We start from the raw sequence: 13,560 nt of genomic DNA, 5'->3' as shown, positions 1-13,560 counted from the left end.
ACAGGAACATGCCCATAGACCCAGGGTGCTGTTCCGCAGAGGGAACGGAGCAAAGCAAACCAGATCACAGGGCAGGGGGCCAGGGAGCAGGGCAGGTGTCGGGTGAGCTGGCTCTCCAGGGGCTTCGCATGGACCCCACAAGAAGGATCAGAGGTAATAGGAGTTAACTCCTCAGCCAGGCTGACACTCAGAAGCCTGTCATCTGAGGCTCTTCCCTTTGTGGCACCCATATGCCACTGGTCCAGACTGATGGAGCCAGTGCTGCCTGAAAGATTCTGGGTGACTTCAAGAATCCACTTTGACAATCCTATCAAATGTTTATTTAAAAAAATAAGAACACATTTGCATAATGTAATGCTTTTGCTGGGATGAAAGCATATGTGTGTGTGTTGGTAAGCAGCTAGATGATCTCAAATTAAGTATTAACCACAGCTTTTTTAAAAAAAAAAAAAAGATTTTGAAACTCTAGATGCTTTAACAACATTTTTTGTTTCTTCTTCCACAAAGCTAGAGCTTCTGTCCTGGTCAACAGCATGAGCAATGACGAAGAACCCGAGGCCTGGGTGTTGGAAGAATTCGTCTCAGGTAAGTAGGAGGACATTAAGACTGGGTGCCAGGACTACCAGCCAACTTGCTATCCATGCCACTGCAAGCGATGGAGCTGAAAAAACAAGGAAAGTCCCCTGCGTTTAGGTGTCTTAGCGTGATGGGAAGGGTGAGGGATACTGGACTTTGGTGTGGGAACCTTTGGAGCCCGGAAATGTGTCCCTTCCCTGAAGCCAATCCCAGCATGCCTGGCACGTTTCTTGCTCTTTAGAGATCAGTGCGAAACTCCCTGCAATATCCATGGCTTTGCTAGTTCCTGTATTTGATGGTTACCTTGGCAAACTTGTGAATCTGAGAAAAAAAATCACTCCCCTACACTGGGAAACAATGAAGCAAGACAGCATGTTAGGGCCCGGCACAATAGCATAGTGGTTAAAGTCTTCACGTGCCAGGATCCCATATGGGCACCGGTTCTAATCTAAGCAGCCCTGCTTCCCATCCAACTCCCTGCTTGTGGCCTGGGAAAGCAGTCGAGGATGGCCCGAGGCTTTGGAACCCTGCACCCATATGGGAGACCCGGAAGAGGCTCCTGGCTTCTGGCTTTGGATTGGCTCAACTTCAGCCAATCATTGGACGGAAGATCTTCCTCTCTGTCTCCCCTCCTCTCTGTATATCTGCCTTTCCAATAAAATCAGTCAATCAATCAATCAATCAATCAATCAATTTTTAAAAAAACAGCATGTTAGATGAAGACAGAAGACTGTACAGTTCTGTACATTATATCCATCAAACACTGCTTGTTTTAGAGAAGAAAGGATCAATTCCCTTTCTTGTTTCTCTATTCACAAACTGTGTCAGCTGGAAGAGGGAAAGTGAAGGGGAAGAAAAAAGGAGAGGAAAGAAAGAAAAGGAGCCACTTGGGAACCTAAGAAGGCAAGAGTGGAGGAGAAGATATCAAATGCAAAGAAAAGAGAAAGTAAGGGAAGAGAGGTTGAAGAGAAAGGAAAGGGAATTGGTGATAAAACAGAGGAGGAGGATGGAGTCAATTTGTGGGACAACTTGGGTTGCTACAGAACGATAAACTGAGTTTAATCTTTCAAAACATGAATGAGGGCCCAGTGCAGTGGCTCAATTGGCTAACTCCTCTCTTTGCAAGCACCTAGATCCCACATTGGTGCTGGTTTGGGTTTTGGTTGATCCACTTCCAGCCCAGCTCTCTGTGGCCTGGAAAAGCAGTCGGGGACAGCCCAAACCTTGGGACCCTGCACCTGTGTGGGAGACCGGGACAAAGCTCCTGGCTTCTAACTTCAGATTGGCTCAGCTCTGGCTGTTGCGGAAGTTTGGGGAGTGAACCAGTGGGCAGAAGATCTTTCTGTTTCTCTGTCAGTTTGTCTTTCCAATAAAAATAAAATAATTTTTTTTTAAAAGGTGAATGTACTATGGTTTTAATTCTCTCTTCAGGTGATTAGCTACTCCATTTCACGAGGACAGGGATCATGCCTCTTGTTGTTTCTGGACCTCAGAATGTAGAGATAATGTGAAAGTGATGCTGGAACCTCACTGCCAAACTTTGACTTTATGGTCAGACATGCTGCGGCATTGGATCTGCGGCAGCAGAAGAGTGGAGCACATCATGATAAGCAAGAAGAGACCAAATAGACTAGCTGTGAGAGAGAAAGAGGAGCACCAAGTTTCCGTTCACCCCCTGTGGGAGCAGGGTGAGGGAGTCATCACAGCAGAAAGGGGTCCAGGGATCCCAGGAAGATCATGAAAGGAATGCTGTTAGGGACCAGGGCCCGGATGCCCAGGCATGACTGGGAGCACAAGCTTTCCTGGGAGAACATGTGCACCAGGGCTCAGGGATGTTGCTTCAGGCGTATGAAGAGAGCATGAGCTCTGGAGTGCTGGAGGTAGATCCACATTTATCATGGGATCTGACAAACCCTAGCATTCCCGAAGTTGAAGGGACTGAGCCTCATATAGCTGTTGTTCGTTGAGAATGTGTCACGGACTGTGTGAGGAAATTTACACGCGTCGTCTCATTGTAGATATTGTTTTCTGTGTGACCTTTAAAGATGTGAGTTAGAGAAGAAATATGTTGAATGGATAAGCAACAAGGCCGGCCTTGACTTCAGGTGTGACTGGCTCAAGAACGTGTGGCTATCTAACTATAGCGTGTGTGTCGGTCGGCTCTAGAGCGTGCGGGAAAGCTCCAGCGGATGGATCATCCTGGGAGGTGGAGAGGAATCTCAGAGCTGAAGCCCAGAGTTTGTGGTACTGACTTATCAAGGTGTACAATGCTATGGAAGAGCTGTCTTTATCCGAGGACAAGGCTCTCACACACTCACCTCTTTGCTTTCTGTGCCCTCGGCTGGTTCCGACCAGAAGCCTTAGAGCCTTTCCAACAACATGTGGACTACTCCTGTGCTTCACCCTTTTCCCTCTGCACAGTCTGTTGTCTCTGACTGTCCTACAACAATTGTAGCCTCAGATTCTACGACTGTGCATTGCGAACTGGACAGTTAGGGTCGTAGATTCTGTGACAAATACCCTCTGCAAAAGAGGGTGCTGAGCTCCACAAGGATGGGGTGAGCTGGCTGAGAGGCTGTGCAGGGCTGGGAATGGCTTCTAAGTCTCCTAGGTCTCACGGACCCTCTGAGATTCACCACCACATTCCACGCCGGGAAGTTGAGCAGGACCCCACACCCTTCTTGCTTCAAAAGTGAACTCGTTATCCCGTGACTTCCTCTTTTCCCTGGAGGCTATTTGCTTACCCTGCTCACAGAGTTTGCTGAAGTGGACTGTACTATTCTTCGCGCTCACAGGATTCTTGACCTGGCAGGTGTAGGAGTTGGAGTAGTTCTGTGAGTTAACGGTTATGTTAAGGACATTCCCCTCGAGTTCCTGGCTTAAGAGTCTAGAGTCATCATACCACGTGTACTTGACGGCAGACTGGCTTTCTGCCATACATGTCAAGGTCAGATAACAATTGTCCATTTCCTTTTTCTTTTCGATGTTTATGCAAGGATTGGGTACAGGATCTGAAAACAGAAGATGAATTAATCAAACAAAGCAGTGGAGACATGCACTGATGAAGCATAAATGTTGGCATAGATTTAAACAAACAAAAAAACCACGAAAAGGAACCAAGGAGAATCCCCCGAGTGCTGCAGGAGATAGAGTCATGGTGCGGAAGCCTCTGCAGAGGGAGCCAGTGAGGAACTTTGATCTGGGCAACTCCTGGATGCGAGCCACTCCTTAAAGGCCATACCAAGCTTCATCCAGGAGAGGGCGCCAAAGTTCATTCCTTGCACTCAGGGCATTACTTGCTCAAAGGGAGGGTGAACACCTGTGAGCTGGTGTCAGACGTGGTAGCCCAACCGTATCTGAGATGCTCATGGCCTTTCTCTAACAATGAGCCACAGCTGAACCATTGTCCAACCTGTTCAAGAGTTCTGGAGCTCAGGATCCAGAAGAATCCTAAGGTGAGCGATATCGTCTTGCACACCTCAAAGCTGTATGCACAACCACCCGGAAGTACTGCCATCCCCCTGGACTACAGCAGAGCTGCAGAGAACTCCCTGTCGTGCTCAGCACGTGCCAGGAGTGTTAAACAGAGCAGGTCTGCTGGCTTTGCTGTCCAGCACAATTGATGGGGGAATGAAGCAGTTCTGAGACAGAAGGGACAAGACGAGAGCTTTGAAAAAGACCAGCCTTGGGTCCTGCACTTGACACTGGTGGGATGACATGAGGAATGGTAGCCCACTCTCCAAACTCGTTTGTAAAATGACCACCACGTGGCACAGTGTTACTAGGATAACATGGCATCAGCCAGAAAAGCAGTTTTTAGGAGTGTACGCGCTGCATAGACACGACAGATCACAACCATCACTCCTTTTTGTCATGCTGACAGATGGGACAAGAGATAAGCCTGGAGCAATGGCTCAGTGGCTGAATTCTCGCCTCACATGCACCAGGATCCCATATGGGCTCTCGTTCATACCCTGGCTGTTCCACTTCACACCCAGCTTCCTCTTTGAGGCCTGGGAAAGCAGTGGAGGTCAAACAAAAGCCCTCAAAGCCTGTAACCACGTGGGACACTCGGAAGAAGCTCCTGGCTCCTGGCTTTGGATTGGCTTAGTTCCGGTCATTGTAGTCATTTGGGGAGTGAACTCATGAATGAAAGATCTTTCTCTTTGTAAATCTGCCTTTCCAATAAAAATAAAAGTAAGTAAATTGGTAAGCTCAGCATATGGCCCTTTCGTGGCGAGGGCTGGGCTATCTGAAATCCTCTGGAATATTTCCATTCTGGACAAGAGAAAGACCACCTGTAGAGTCAGTGCAGCTCAGATCCCATAGGATTAAAACACAGTAGGCGGTTTGTCAGATAACAGCCTTCCCCAGGGTTGTGTGTGTGGAGGGGCTACAGAAGTTCACCAACTAAGCCATCTCCTCCCTGCGGGCTTCTCATAATACTGCCTTAATTAGGCAGCTGGTATACTGGGTTTCACCATTTTCCATATTCTAATCCTATAGCCTGTACTGCTACACTTGCTGCAGTGATCAGCTCAGCCCTGGGCACTTTAGCAATGGGATTTGTTGGGCGAGCTGGGATGGTCTGCCCCCAGTGTCCCCTCTGAGCTATCACAAATGCATGGGCATTTGTGGTGGTCTTTTGCTCACCGCATCCTGGAGATGTCATTCACAGGCAGGATGTGCTGAAGCCAAGCCAGCCCGTGGGTTTGCAAGTCATTTCGTAAGGTCATCATGCAAATTAATTTACACCTCACAATCAGCTGTAGTGAAAGTATTTTATCTCAGAAATTATGGAAGTTGGTAAATGACCCAAAAGGGGGGATTTTAAAACTGACTTAGGTTCTTTTCCCATTTAGAGAATTGGTTTACAAGAATACCACTATAAGAGAGCTTGACTCCCTTATGTCCAGGACCTCTCCATTTCCAGGCTGTATGACATACAAGAAGGAAGGGGAAAGGGTATCCTTTCCTCTTAAGACCAGGAATCATTTGGCTGGTAGGGCCCAAATACTACAACATTCTCCTTTGGTACTATGTTAGCACTTAAAAAATAATCTCATGTTCATATCCTCCCTATATTGGGTGGGTATAATTGTCCTCCTGACATAATTCAGAACCCAAAGCTCTGAGAATAACATCTCCCTTGGGTTTCAGGCTAGCCCCTCTTCTGCAAGGCCTGTCTGCCCTTATCCCAGTGGAGTCTTCCCAGGATCCCTGTTTTCTGCTTTGTAATTTGATCCTGTTCACCATAAATGTTTAGGTCTGGCACACATGCCAATCAAGGTAAAGTTAACCAGGAAGTTTCACTATCTTCATGTTTTCCTGAGATTTGAAACTCAGAGGCACAAATGTTGAGAGGAAAAAAAGTAAATGGCAAACACCCATAGGCACAGTCCAGAGGTTCTTGAGCCAAGGGATTCTGGACTGACCCGGGTTCTCCACCTACCTCCTCTTAACCCATCCTGACTCTTCTCTGTCCCTCAAATTACTTCAAGATTTCCTGATTTCTTAAGATAAATTCTTGGTGGAGACTGTAAAAGTACATTCAACTGGCTTCTGTGACTTACCATCAAAAGAAGTTTACCTAATATCAGTATTAAGATCTTTTTCCCAGAGTCAGAGAGTGACCAGTTTTGGACCCAGGTCTGTCCGACTTCAGGTGAAATGACCTAGTCCTTATATACGCACTGATAGACTGAGGCTGTGGACAGGAGCTTTGGTCGCACCCATCCTCAAAGGTAAAAGCCTTGATAGCTCCTGCATCTTTCTTCACTTCTTCTTTGTCCTTAAGTTTTGAGGTAATTAAGATGATCTAAGAACAAATTTGGGTTCATCACAGGACGGAACAAGGGATACCCAGAGGATATGATCTGTCTTGTTTTCCTTCTCTTCCGATCTTAAACTCAGCAGCTTTAAATGAGGTATTAAATGTGGAAAGCTGTCAGTTTGGGGATCTACTGACCTAGGCTCACTTCCCAGCAGAACTGAATCCAAGTGAAATGAAGTAAACTGAGTTCCCCTTTGCCTCCCACAGGTGTGCTTGTGACTGGCAGGAAACCGTCCCCCCCCCCCCCGGATCCACCCTAGACCCTTAGAGTGGAGACTTGGTTTGGGGCTCCCCCACTCACCTAATACTCTCAGATGGATCCTCCATTCGTGCTCGGTTCCTCCCTCCTTCAAAATTCTCACCAGGTATGTGTTGCTGTCTTCCTCTCGGACGTCAGAGATGTTCAGCGCACTGCTCTGAGGGTCAAACGTGATTCTGTTCCTGGATTTAGTGTCAAAGTACTTAACTTTGCCAGGCTCCCACTCTAAGAGCTTCTGTTTGGTAGTGTTAAACCAAGTTAGTTGTTTGTAGATACTGGGCAGATTGGAGACACACAGACTTACATTGCTACCAGAGACTGCTGTGACGTCAAGATCTGCCAATGAAAGCGTGAAGGACACTCGTGTTAGGCAGGGCAGTGTTGGGGCAGACACAAGGGGTTTCTGCTTGCGAGCAGAGCACGGTATTCATCAGAAGCCTTGGTGCCCTGAGCAGATCTCAGTAACAGTTGGACCTTGGGAAACAGTGTGGAGGCAGTAAACATTATAAGCCCCCTAGTTTTTCCTCCAGGCAGTAAAAAGAGATGACACTGCCGCTGATTCCAGCTTGTTCTCTTACTGTCATATCAGTGTGTTTTCAAGTGAAATAGTGACAACTCATGTCTGTTTCCTGAGTTTGTGTTTCTTGTCTTCTTAATTTAGTTCAATAAACAATGTTAGCCTCTAGATGTGCTGGAATAAGCACTGCATATTTAATGCATCAGTGTGAGATGACAAACACACAAACAAAACATCCTAATGCTGGATGTTGTAGTCAGGACAAGCACAGCCAATTATTACAGGAGCAAACTGCAAGGGGCAATGCACCATTACAGGGTGCAAAGGTAGAGGAAATATAAGGAAAACCTTTTTGGAAGAGACCACCGCGGAGGTGACCAAAGGTGATTAGAAATTAATATTTGTCGAGAACCACGTGTCAGGCACTCATGACCCATCAATGAAATAGCAATGCTTCCTACTCTGACAGAGGTGACATCAGAATGGGGCAAAAACAGAGTAAGCCATCAAAACAGTAGCTAAATGCATCTTACGGTGTATAAGGAGAGGATAATTATTGTAAAGAAAGAAAAAAATGCGGAGTAGGATGAAAGGACTCGGGAACTTTGGTAGAGCTGCAGGACAGACATCACATGTGGTGACAAATGGTCAAACTTCAGCAGAGACTTGAAGCAGAGAGGAAGCCAAGTGGATATGTGGGGTAACAGTGACCCAGGCAGGGGTGAAGAACTAGACCAAAGGTCCTGTGGTAGGAATGTGCCTTCCATATTTACACAACAGGGCGGACGCTGTGGCCTAGCGGCTAAAGTCCTCACCGTGCACGCATCGGGATCCCATATGGATGCCAGTTTTAATCCTGGCAGCCCCGCTACCCACCCACTTCCCTGCTTGCAGCCTGGGAAAGCAGTTGAGGATGACCAAAACTTTGGGCCCCTGCACCCACATGGGATACCTGGAAGAGCTCCCGGCTTCAGATTGACTCAGTTCCAGCTGTTGTGGTTGCTTGGGGCGTAAATCATTGGACGGAAGGTCTTCCTCTCTGTCTCTCCTCTTCTATGTATATCTGACTTTCTAATAAAAATAAATAAATATTTTAAAAAAAAACAACTCATTTTTGAACAACAGCAAAGATGCCTTAGTGGCTGATGCTAAGTGAGTAAGGAGGAAGAATGCTAAGGGATGCATTCACAGAGGTGTGAGATTGGGGAAGGTAAAATATTTTAGCTTTATTGATAATACTGATGATCAGAAAAAGCCTTCCTGGAAAAATGGCTCATGTTTTATGTGTACACTTACATTCTATTTAGAAGAAAATTGTTGGAAGGTGAGGAAATGGAAAGTGTTTAGATAAACTACTATTTAACAAGGTCTGGGTCAGAGGCAGAGCAACTGTGAATGTGATGGGTTCCTCCGGCAAGCACAGCCCAGTAGGCCCCCTGCCAAGTATTCCTGGGCTGATATGGCTGACAAAACTATTTTAGACACAATCGATCAGCCACTGCCTCTCTCCACTCCATCACATTTCCGCTTATGTTGGGTGATGTCAAAATTGTGGGTATTTGGGAATGTACCTAAGGGGAATTACAACGGGGGGATATTTTATTTGGGCCAGAGGAATGTATTTATGTGGTGATTGGTTGCTGTGAGAGGTTATTTGTAGCCGCTTTAGGGAAGTGAAAATATTAGGAATACCCCTGCTTTGCTCTGGGCCTCACCTGCTCTCACCTGCAGAGGGCGAGCGGGGCATGAAACAGATCAGAAACAGAGTTGTTGAGTAGCAAAGTGCTGCAGAAGCATGCGGTGGTAACAAGCAGAAAACATGATGCCAGCTCTCAGGACTGACATCATGTCGGTCAGCTTTTAAAACTTCCAAGTTATTGAGAGTTTCTTGTTCTGCCTACATTTTTTAAAATTCTCGGTTGTATTAACAGTTCAGCTATTTTTTTCTTATGGGGATCTTTTGAATTATATTAAGTCTTAGGTTCTAAAAAAACTTAGTTTGGTTAGGAAAGAAGAAACAAAAGGTAATAACTAAAATGCTTAAGATGGAGGGAAGTCTGGTGGCTCCTTTGGTGAAGGGAGAAGCTAAGAATATGTATGTGTCTCAGAAGGAACAGCAGAAAACAGATAAAAGTAGAAGAAGGTGAAGACAGGCATTTGGTAAGCGGTTCAGACATTGCTTGAGACAGAATAAGAAATTCCCAATGACTTGGAAGTATTTTCAAAACAAGTATCAAGATTTCGGATTGTGTGTTGAATTACAAGGTGAATAGGGAGCCATCTTCTGAGGTAGGAAGTATAATGAGTTTAGTAGGCAACACTGCAATGGAACATGAGGATCAGGAAAGAGAGAGAGCAGAAAGTTAGCTAGCATTTTAAGACATTTCAGTGTGATGAAAAGCGAGAGGGAAGGGAGCTTGAAGGGTAAGGAGAGGTCCTGTTGTCAGTTTTATTTCAGGAGGAAGAGCAAATTTAGCAGTGATGGGTCCAGAGGAAGAAGCCCATTGGGCAGGGCCTGGAGGGATGTGGAGGCGACAGAGGAAGCTGGGCTCTGGGGATTGCAGAAGGATCCCCATCCTCTGAGGAAAGCGAGGCAGAAGAAGCCAGTGTGGTAGAGAAGTTTCTGGTACAGAGGTGTTGTGTAGCAAGTAACGGTCTCTAGTCCCCGCCTCTTCAGCAGAGGAGGAGGCCAGTTCTTTGCTATGAATGGGGTGAAGAAAAGAGCCGGGGGCGGGGGGGATGCTGTCACTGTGGGAGTGGAAGAATGACTTTATCAGGGTTGTTCTGAGCCTCCAGCTTGGCTTACTCGGTGAGTCACACTTTCCTCCTTCGCGACCTTCCTCTGCACACACACCGTTTTATTCATTTAGTCATTCATGTAATGACCATATAGTCAGCACTTACTGGGTGCTAGACTCTGCGTCCCCTCAGGATGCATCCATTCCAGGGAATTGACAACTAATACACAATGCCTGGTGCCAAGAACCAGAAAAAGGAAATGAAGAATCCTCAAAGGGCACATAAAACACTACAATTAGAATTGGGGAACAAGAGAAACTTCTATTCAAGTGGGTAGGAACTCTACGGTTGTCTTTCTCTCTCTGCCTCTTAAATACATGAAGACTTAAATAGCAGCACAAAGCGCTGAGTGCCATCCACCCCCAGGTTCATAGGGAAAATAAAGAATGGTTGCTGTGTTAAGCCTCCATGTCACTACTTGTTTAGGAGTCACAGGCAACAGAAAAAAGATGAGTTAAGTTTTGGACTTGAGTCTGAGAAGTCTGGCAGAGGTAATTAGAAGGCACCAGTTTAGATGTGGAGCTCAGGTGACTGTGTTTGGTTTCATCCCAGGCTTTCATCTGTCTCAGATTATGTGTGTGCATGCACGGATGTGCCACAGTTACAAAGCTATTGCTGTTTGTTTATTTATTTTTTATTTCATTTGCTATGAATAGCAACCCCTTGGAGAGAGGGACAGCATACATGTTCCTTAACCCTGAGAGAGCTGAGGAAACCAAGGCACAGTTAACTTTTCTGATTTAGAGAAAACCCCATCTCGTACAACCTGCATAGAGCATAGATTTGATTCTCAGTACATTATTTTTGGTATTGCCTCCTACTAAATACTGTGGGGAGGCAGGTACACCTCCACACAGAGGGTGTCTGAAATTACAGCCTTGAAATCAGAAAGTTGGGGAATGATGAAGAAGGAGAAACGAGTAATTCTCAGGCAAAACCATCCTTTCCTGCTGAGGAGAGAATGACTTGAATTCCAAGCAATGCAAGGAAGATGCGGTCATACATTTCGCAGACATTTTTGATTTTTAACATGGAAGTGGATCAACAGAAAGTTCTCTGAGGCCATTTGTTTGTCTATTTAGCAATTATTTATTGAGCCATGCTGTGTTCTAGGCACTCTACTAAGTTAAGGAGCAAATTGCTAAATGGTTCCTGTTTCCATAGAGTTCAGAGAAACAGTTACTTCACAAACCAAAATGTGGAGCCAGAGGTTTCCAGGAGGAAGTCATATGATGTCCATTTTGTACAAAGCCTAAAGAAAGGATGGGGCAGAAACAAAGGCGCATACAAGGACACAGAGCAATGAGAGGAAATATTCATCAAGGCACTCAGCAAAATTCAGCTTGGTTAGAACGTGGCAAAGTCACAGCCAACATGCATGCAAAGAGGCAGACACATTGACAGGTTCCCTTGGGATTAATCTCAGAAAAGCATGATTCTGTTCATATGTTTGGAAATTTGCCTTGTGTGTCTTTAGGAGAACCTCTCGATCTAAAAGTTGGCAAATTTATGTAATGATTGCTACTGATGGCCCTGTCACGAAAATCAAATGAGGTCAATGCCCAACACACAGCCTAACACAGAGCAGTGTTTAAAGTTTATTTTATTAAGATACAGAAATCAATATTAATCTAAATTGAACCAATGCCGTCCATTCCAAGGATAACATAATTAGGAATTGGCTTTTTGTTCCAACCGAAGGAGCTACACAGTCCAGAAAAAGAGAAGTCAGAGAATGAGCAACTGTCCGGGTGTTTTTGCCGTGACTAGGGAAAGTCCTGAACTCAGTAAATGGATGAATACTTCACTTCAGCACTCATGCTCAAGCCTATACCAGCAAACTATGAGTTGAGTCAGCCCCATAGCAACCACACATGTGCCTGAAGACACCTGTTCCCATGCTTATACCGTTATTAAGTAGATGCCACCCTGAGAAACCCAGTGTGAGTCATCAACCATGCATCCTCCAACCATTTCTTTCTCATTTCTTGAAAAATTACATATCCTGTTATAACTTAGTGACGGCACATAACTTCCCCCATGCTTGCTCATTTTTACTCATTTTTACCTAAAGTTATAAACATCAAGGTGCTTTAACATAATGAGATTAGAATATTATTTAAGGAGAATAACATAAAAGACAAAAAAAGGTGTGACTTCTGCTTCTCAGCTGGCAAGGAAAGACTGCTGCTTGGTGAAGAAGGAGGGTTGGGCAGCAGTAACAGGGACTCAAAAACTAAGCAGTGTGCTCCTTAGGCACATGAGAGACTGGCACGGCCCTTACTTGTTAACAATCGTGCATTGGATCCTTCGCCACAGAGGCACCTCATGCCTGTCTCAAATCCTCACGTGGAGACATTAGACAATAGTACTTCCCAAGATGTCTTTCCTACAGTTTGGACTCTGTGGGACAGTGACAACAACATTTGCCCCGATTCAGGATCTGATTCCTCCATATAAAGAGATCTCATACAATGCCTAAGACAACACAATTATCTGAACATGAAATATCAGGTTTTAGCATAACACATTGTCTTATTTAAAACAAACAAAAAATAAATACTAAGCTAACACTTGCCCACAATAAAGATATCATCAGTCACGAAACAAGAGGAGTAGTTCTAGTTACACTCAGGGTCTTATTTTTGGCTGCATCTCCTTGGGAAAAGAGATGGATCCCGATTCTCTAATGCCCGGGTAGGAAGGGTCCCCAACCGCATCGCACCCCTGCTACCAGGGCAGGAGTACCTGCAGCCCACAGGCCAGGCCCTACTTCCAGGGCGGAGCCACAGCCCATCTCCCTGTTTGCCTGACCATGCCTCTGATGTGCAATCACAGAAAGACAGTTGGCGGAAAGTACCTTGAGTATTCATCTCCAGGAGCACTGAAGGCAACAGGAGCAGTTCCAGAGCCAGACACCATTCCCATCTGCTGGAACACATGCTAATTTTCAGAGCTTCCAAAGAACGCTGGAGACAGCTGAGGGTGAGGCTTGAAAGGGGCCGGATACAGAAGCAGACTATGACGTAGGCAAAAATGACAAACCCACATTGGCTGGTTTCCCTTCACCCGATGCATGTGTGGGAGAACAGAAACAGGAAGTCTCTTGGGTTTTCTTCTGAAAGTGCTACAGAAATAGCAAAATCATTTTGTTTGAATGTGCATTGGTATTCTTGTTCTCAGGGTCCTGGCTCCTATTGGATTATCAGAGAGTTCAGTACTCAGAAATGAGAAGGGCCTGGTGGGAGAATATCTGATTGGTAGTTTCCAGGCAGAAATCACCCCAATTACTTCAGAAGCTATTTTAGAGATAATCAGGCATACAAGAACCATTAGTAGCAGAAAGTGTGGTGAGATGGAAGAAAGAGGGTAAGCCAACATTTGATAGAGTATACGTTATTGGAGGAACTTAAAGACAGAAGCATAGGGTCTGGTACAATGACTCAACTGGCTAATTCACCCCTTACAAAGCACTGGATCCTATATGGGTGTCAGTTCATGTCCTGGCTACTCTGCTTCTCATCCAGCTACCTGATTGTGACCTGGGAAAGCAATAGAGGATGCCACCCTCCCCCC

The 13,560-nt window shown here is 45.6% G+C and overlaps 1 protein-coding gene across 1 annotated transcript; it reads right to left on the bottom strand.

Annotated features, from left to right (window-relative positions):
* Window positions 1-447: 447 nt before the first annotated feature.
* Window positions 448-13,009, bottom strand: CD48 (CD48 molecule). The gene is made up of 4 exons (XM_041003176.1): window positions 12,845-13,009; window positions 6,711-7,004; window positions 3,321-3,587; window positions 448-661 (listed from the first exon to the last, which is right to left on the bottom strand). Exons 1-4 carry the CDS (start codon window positions 12,924-12,926, stop codon window positions 582-584), a joined length of 723 nt encoding a protein of 240 aa, XP_040859110.1. The 5' UTR covers window positions 12,927-13,009; the 3' UTR covers window positions 448-581.
* Window positions 13,010-13,560: the final 551 nt, after the last annotated feature.

This window comes from Ochotona curzoniae, unplaced genomic scaffold, assembly GCF_017591425.1.
Source record: "Ochotona curzoniae isolate NIBS_2020 unplaced genomic scaffold, NIBS_Ocur_1.0 scaffold_2683, whole genome shotgun sequence".
Classification (NCBI taxonomy): Eukaryota; Metazoa; Chordata; class Mammalia; order Lagomorpha; family Ochotonidae; genus Ochotona; species Ochotona curzoniae.
Note: the sequence above shows the minus strand (reverse complement) of the source record. Positions and strands in the feature narration are given on the sequence as shown.

What these genes read in the sequence shown, in the direction of transcription:
- CD48 (XM_041003176.1), bottom strand. Translation starts at nt 12,926, where the DNA reads ATGTGTTCCAGCAGATGGGAATGGTGTCTGGCTCTGGAACTGCTCCTG. An exon ending in CCTGGAGATGAATACTCAAG is followed by an intron (nt 7,005 to 12,844) that starts GTACTTTCCGCC and finishes TTTCATTGGCAG; the next exon opens with ATCTTGACGTCACAGCAGTC. An exon ending in GATCCATCTGAGAGTATTAG is followed by an intron (nt 3,588 to 6,710) that starts GTGAGTGGGGGA and finishes TTCTGTTTTCAG; the next exon opens with ATCCTGTACCCAATCCTTGC.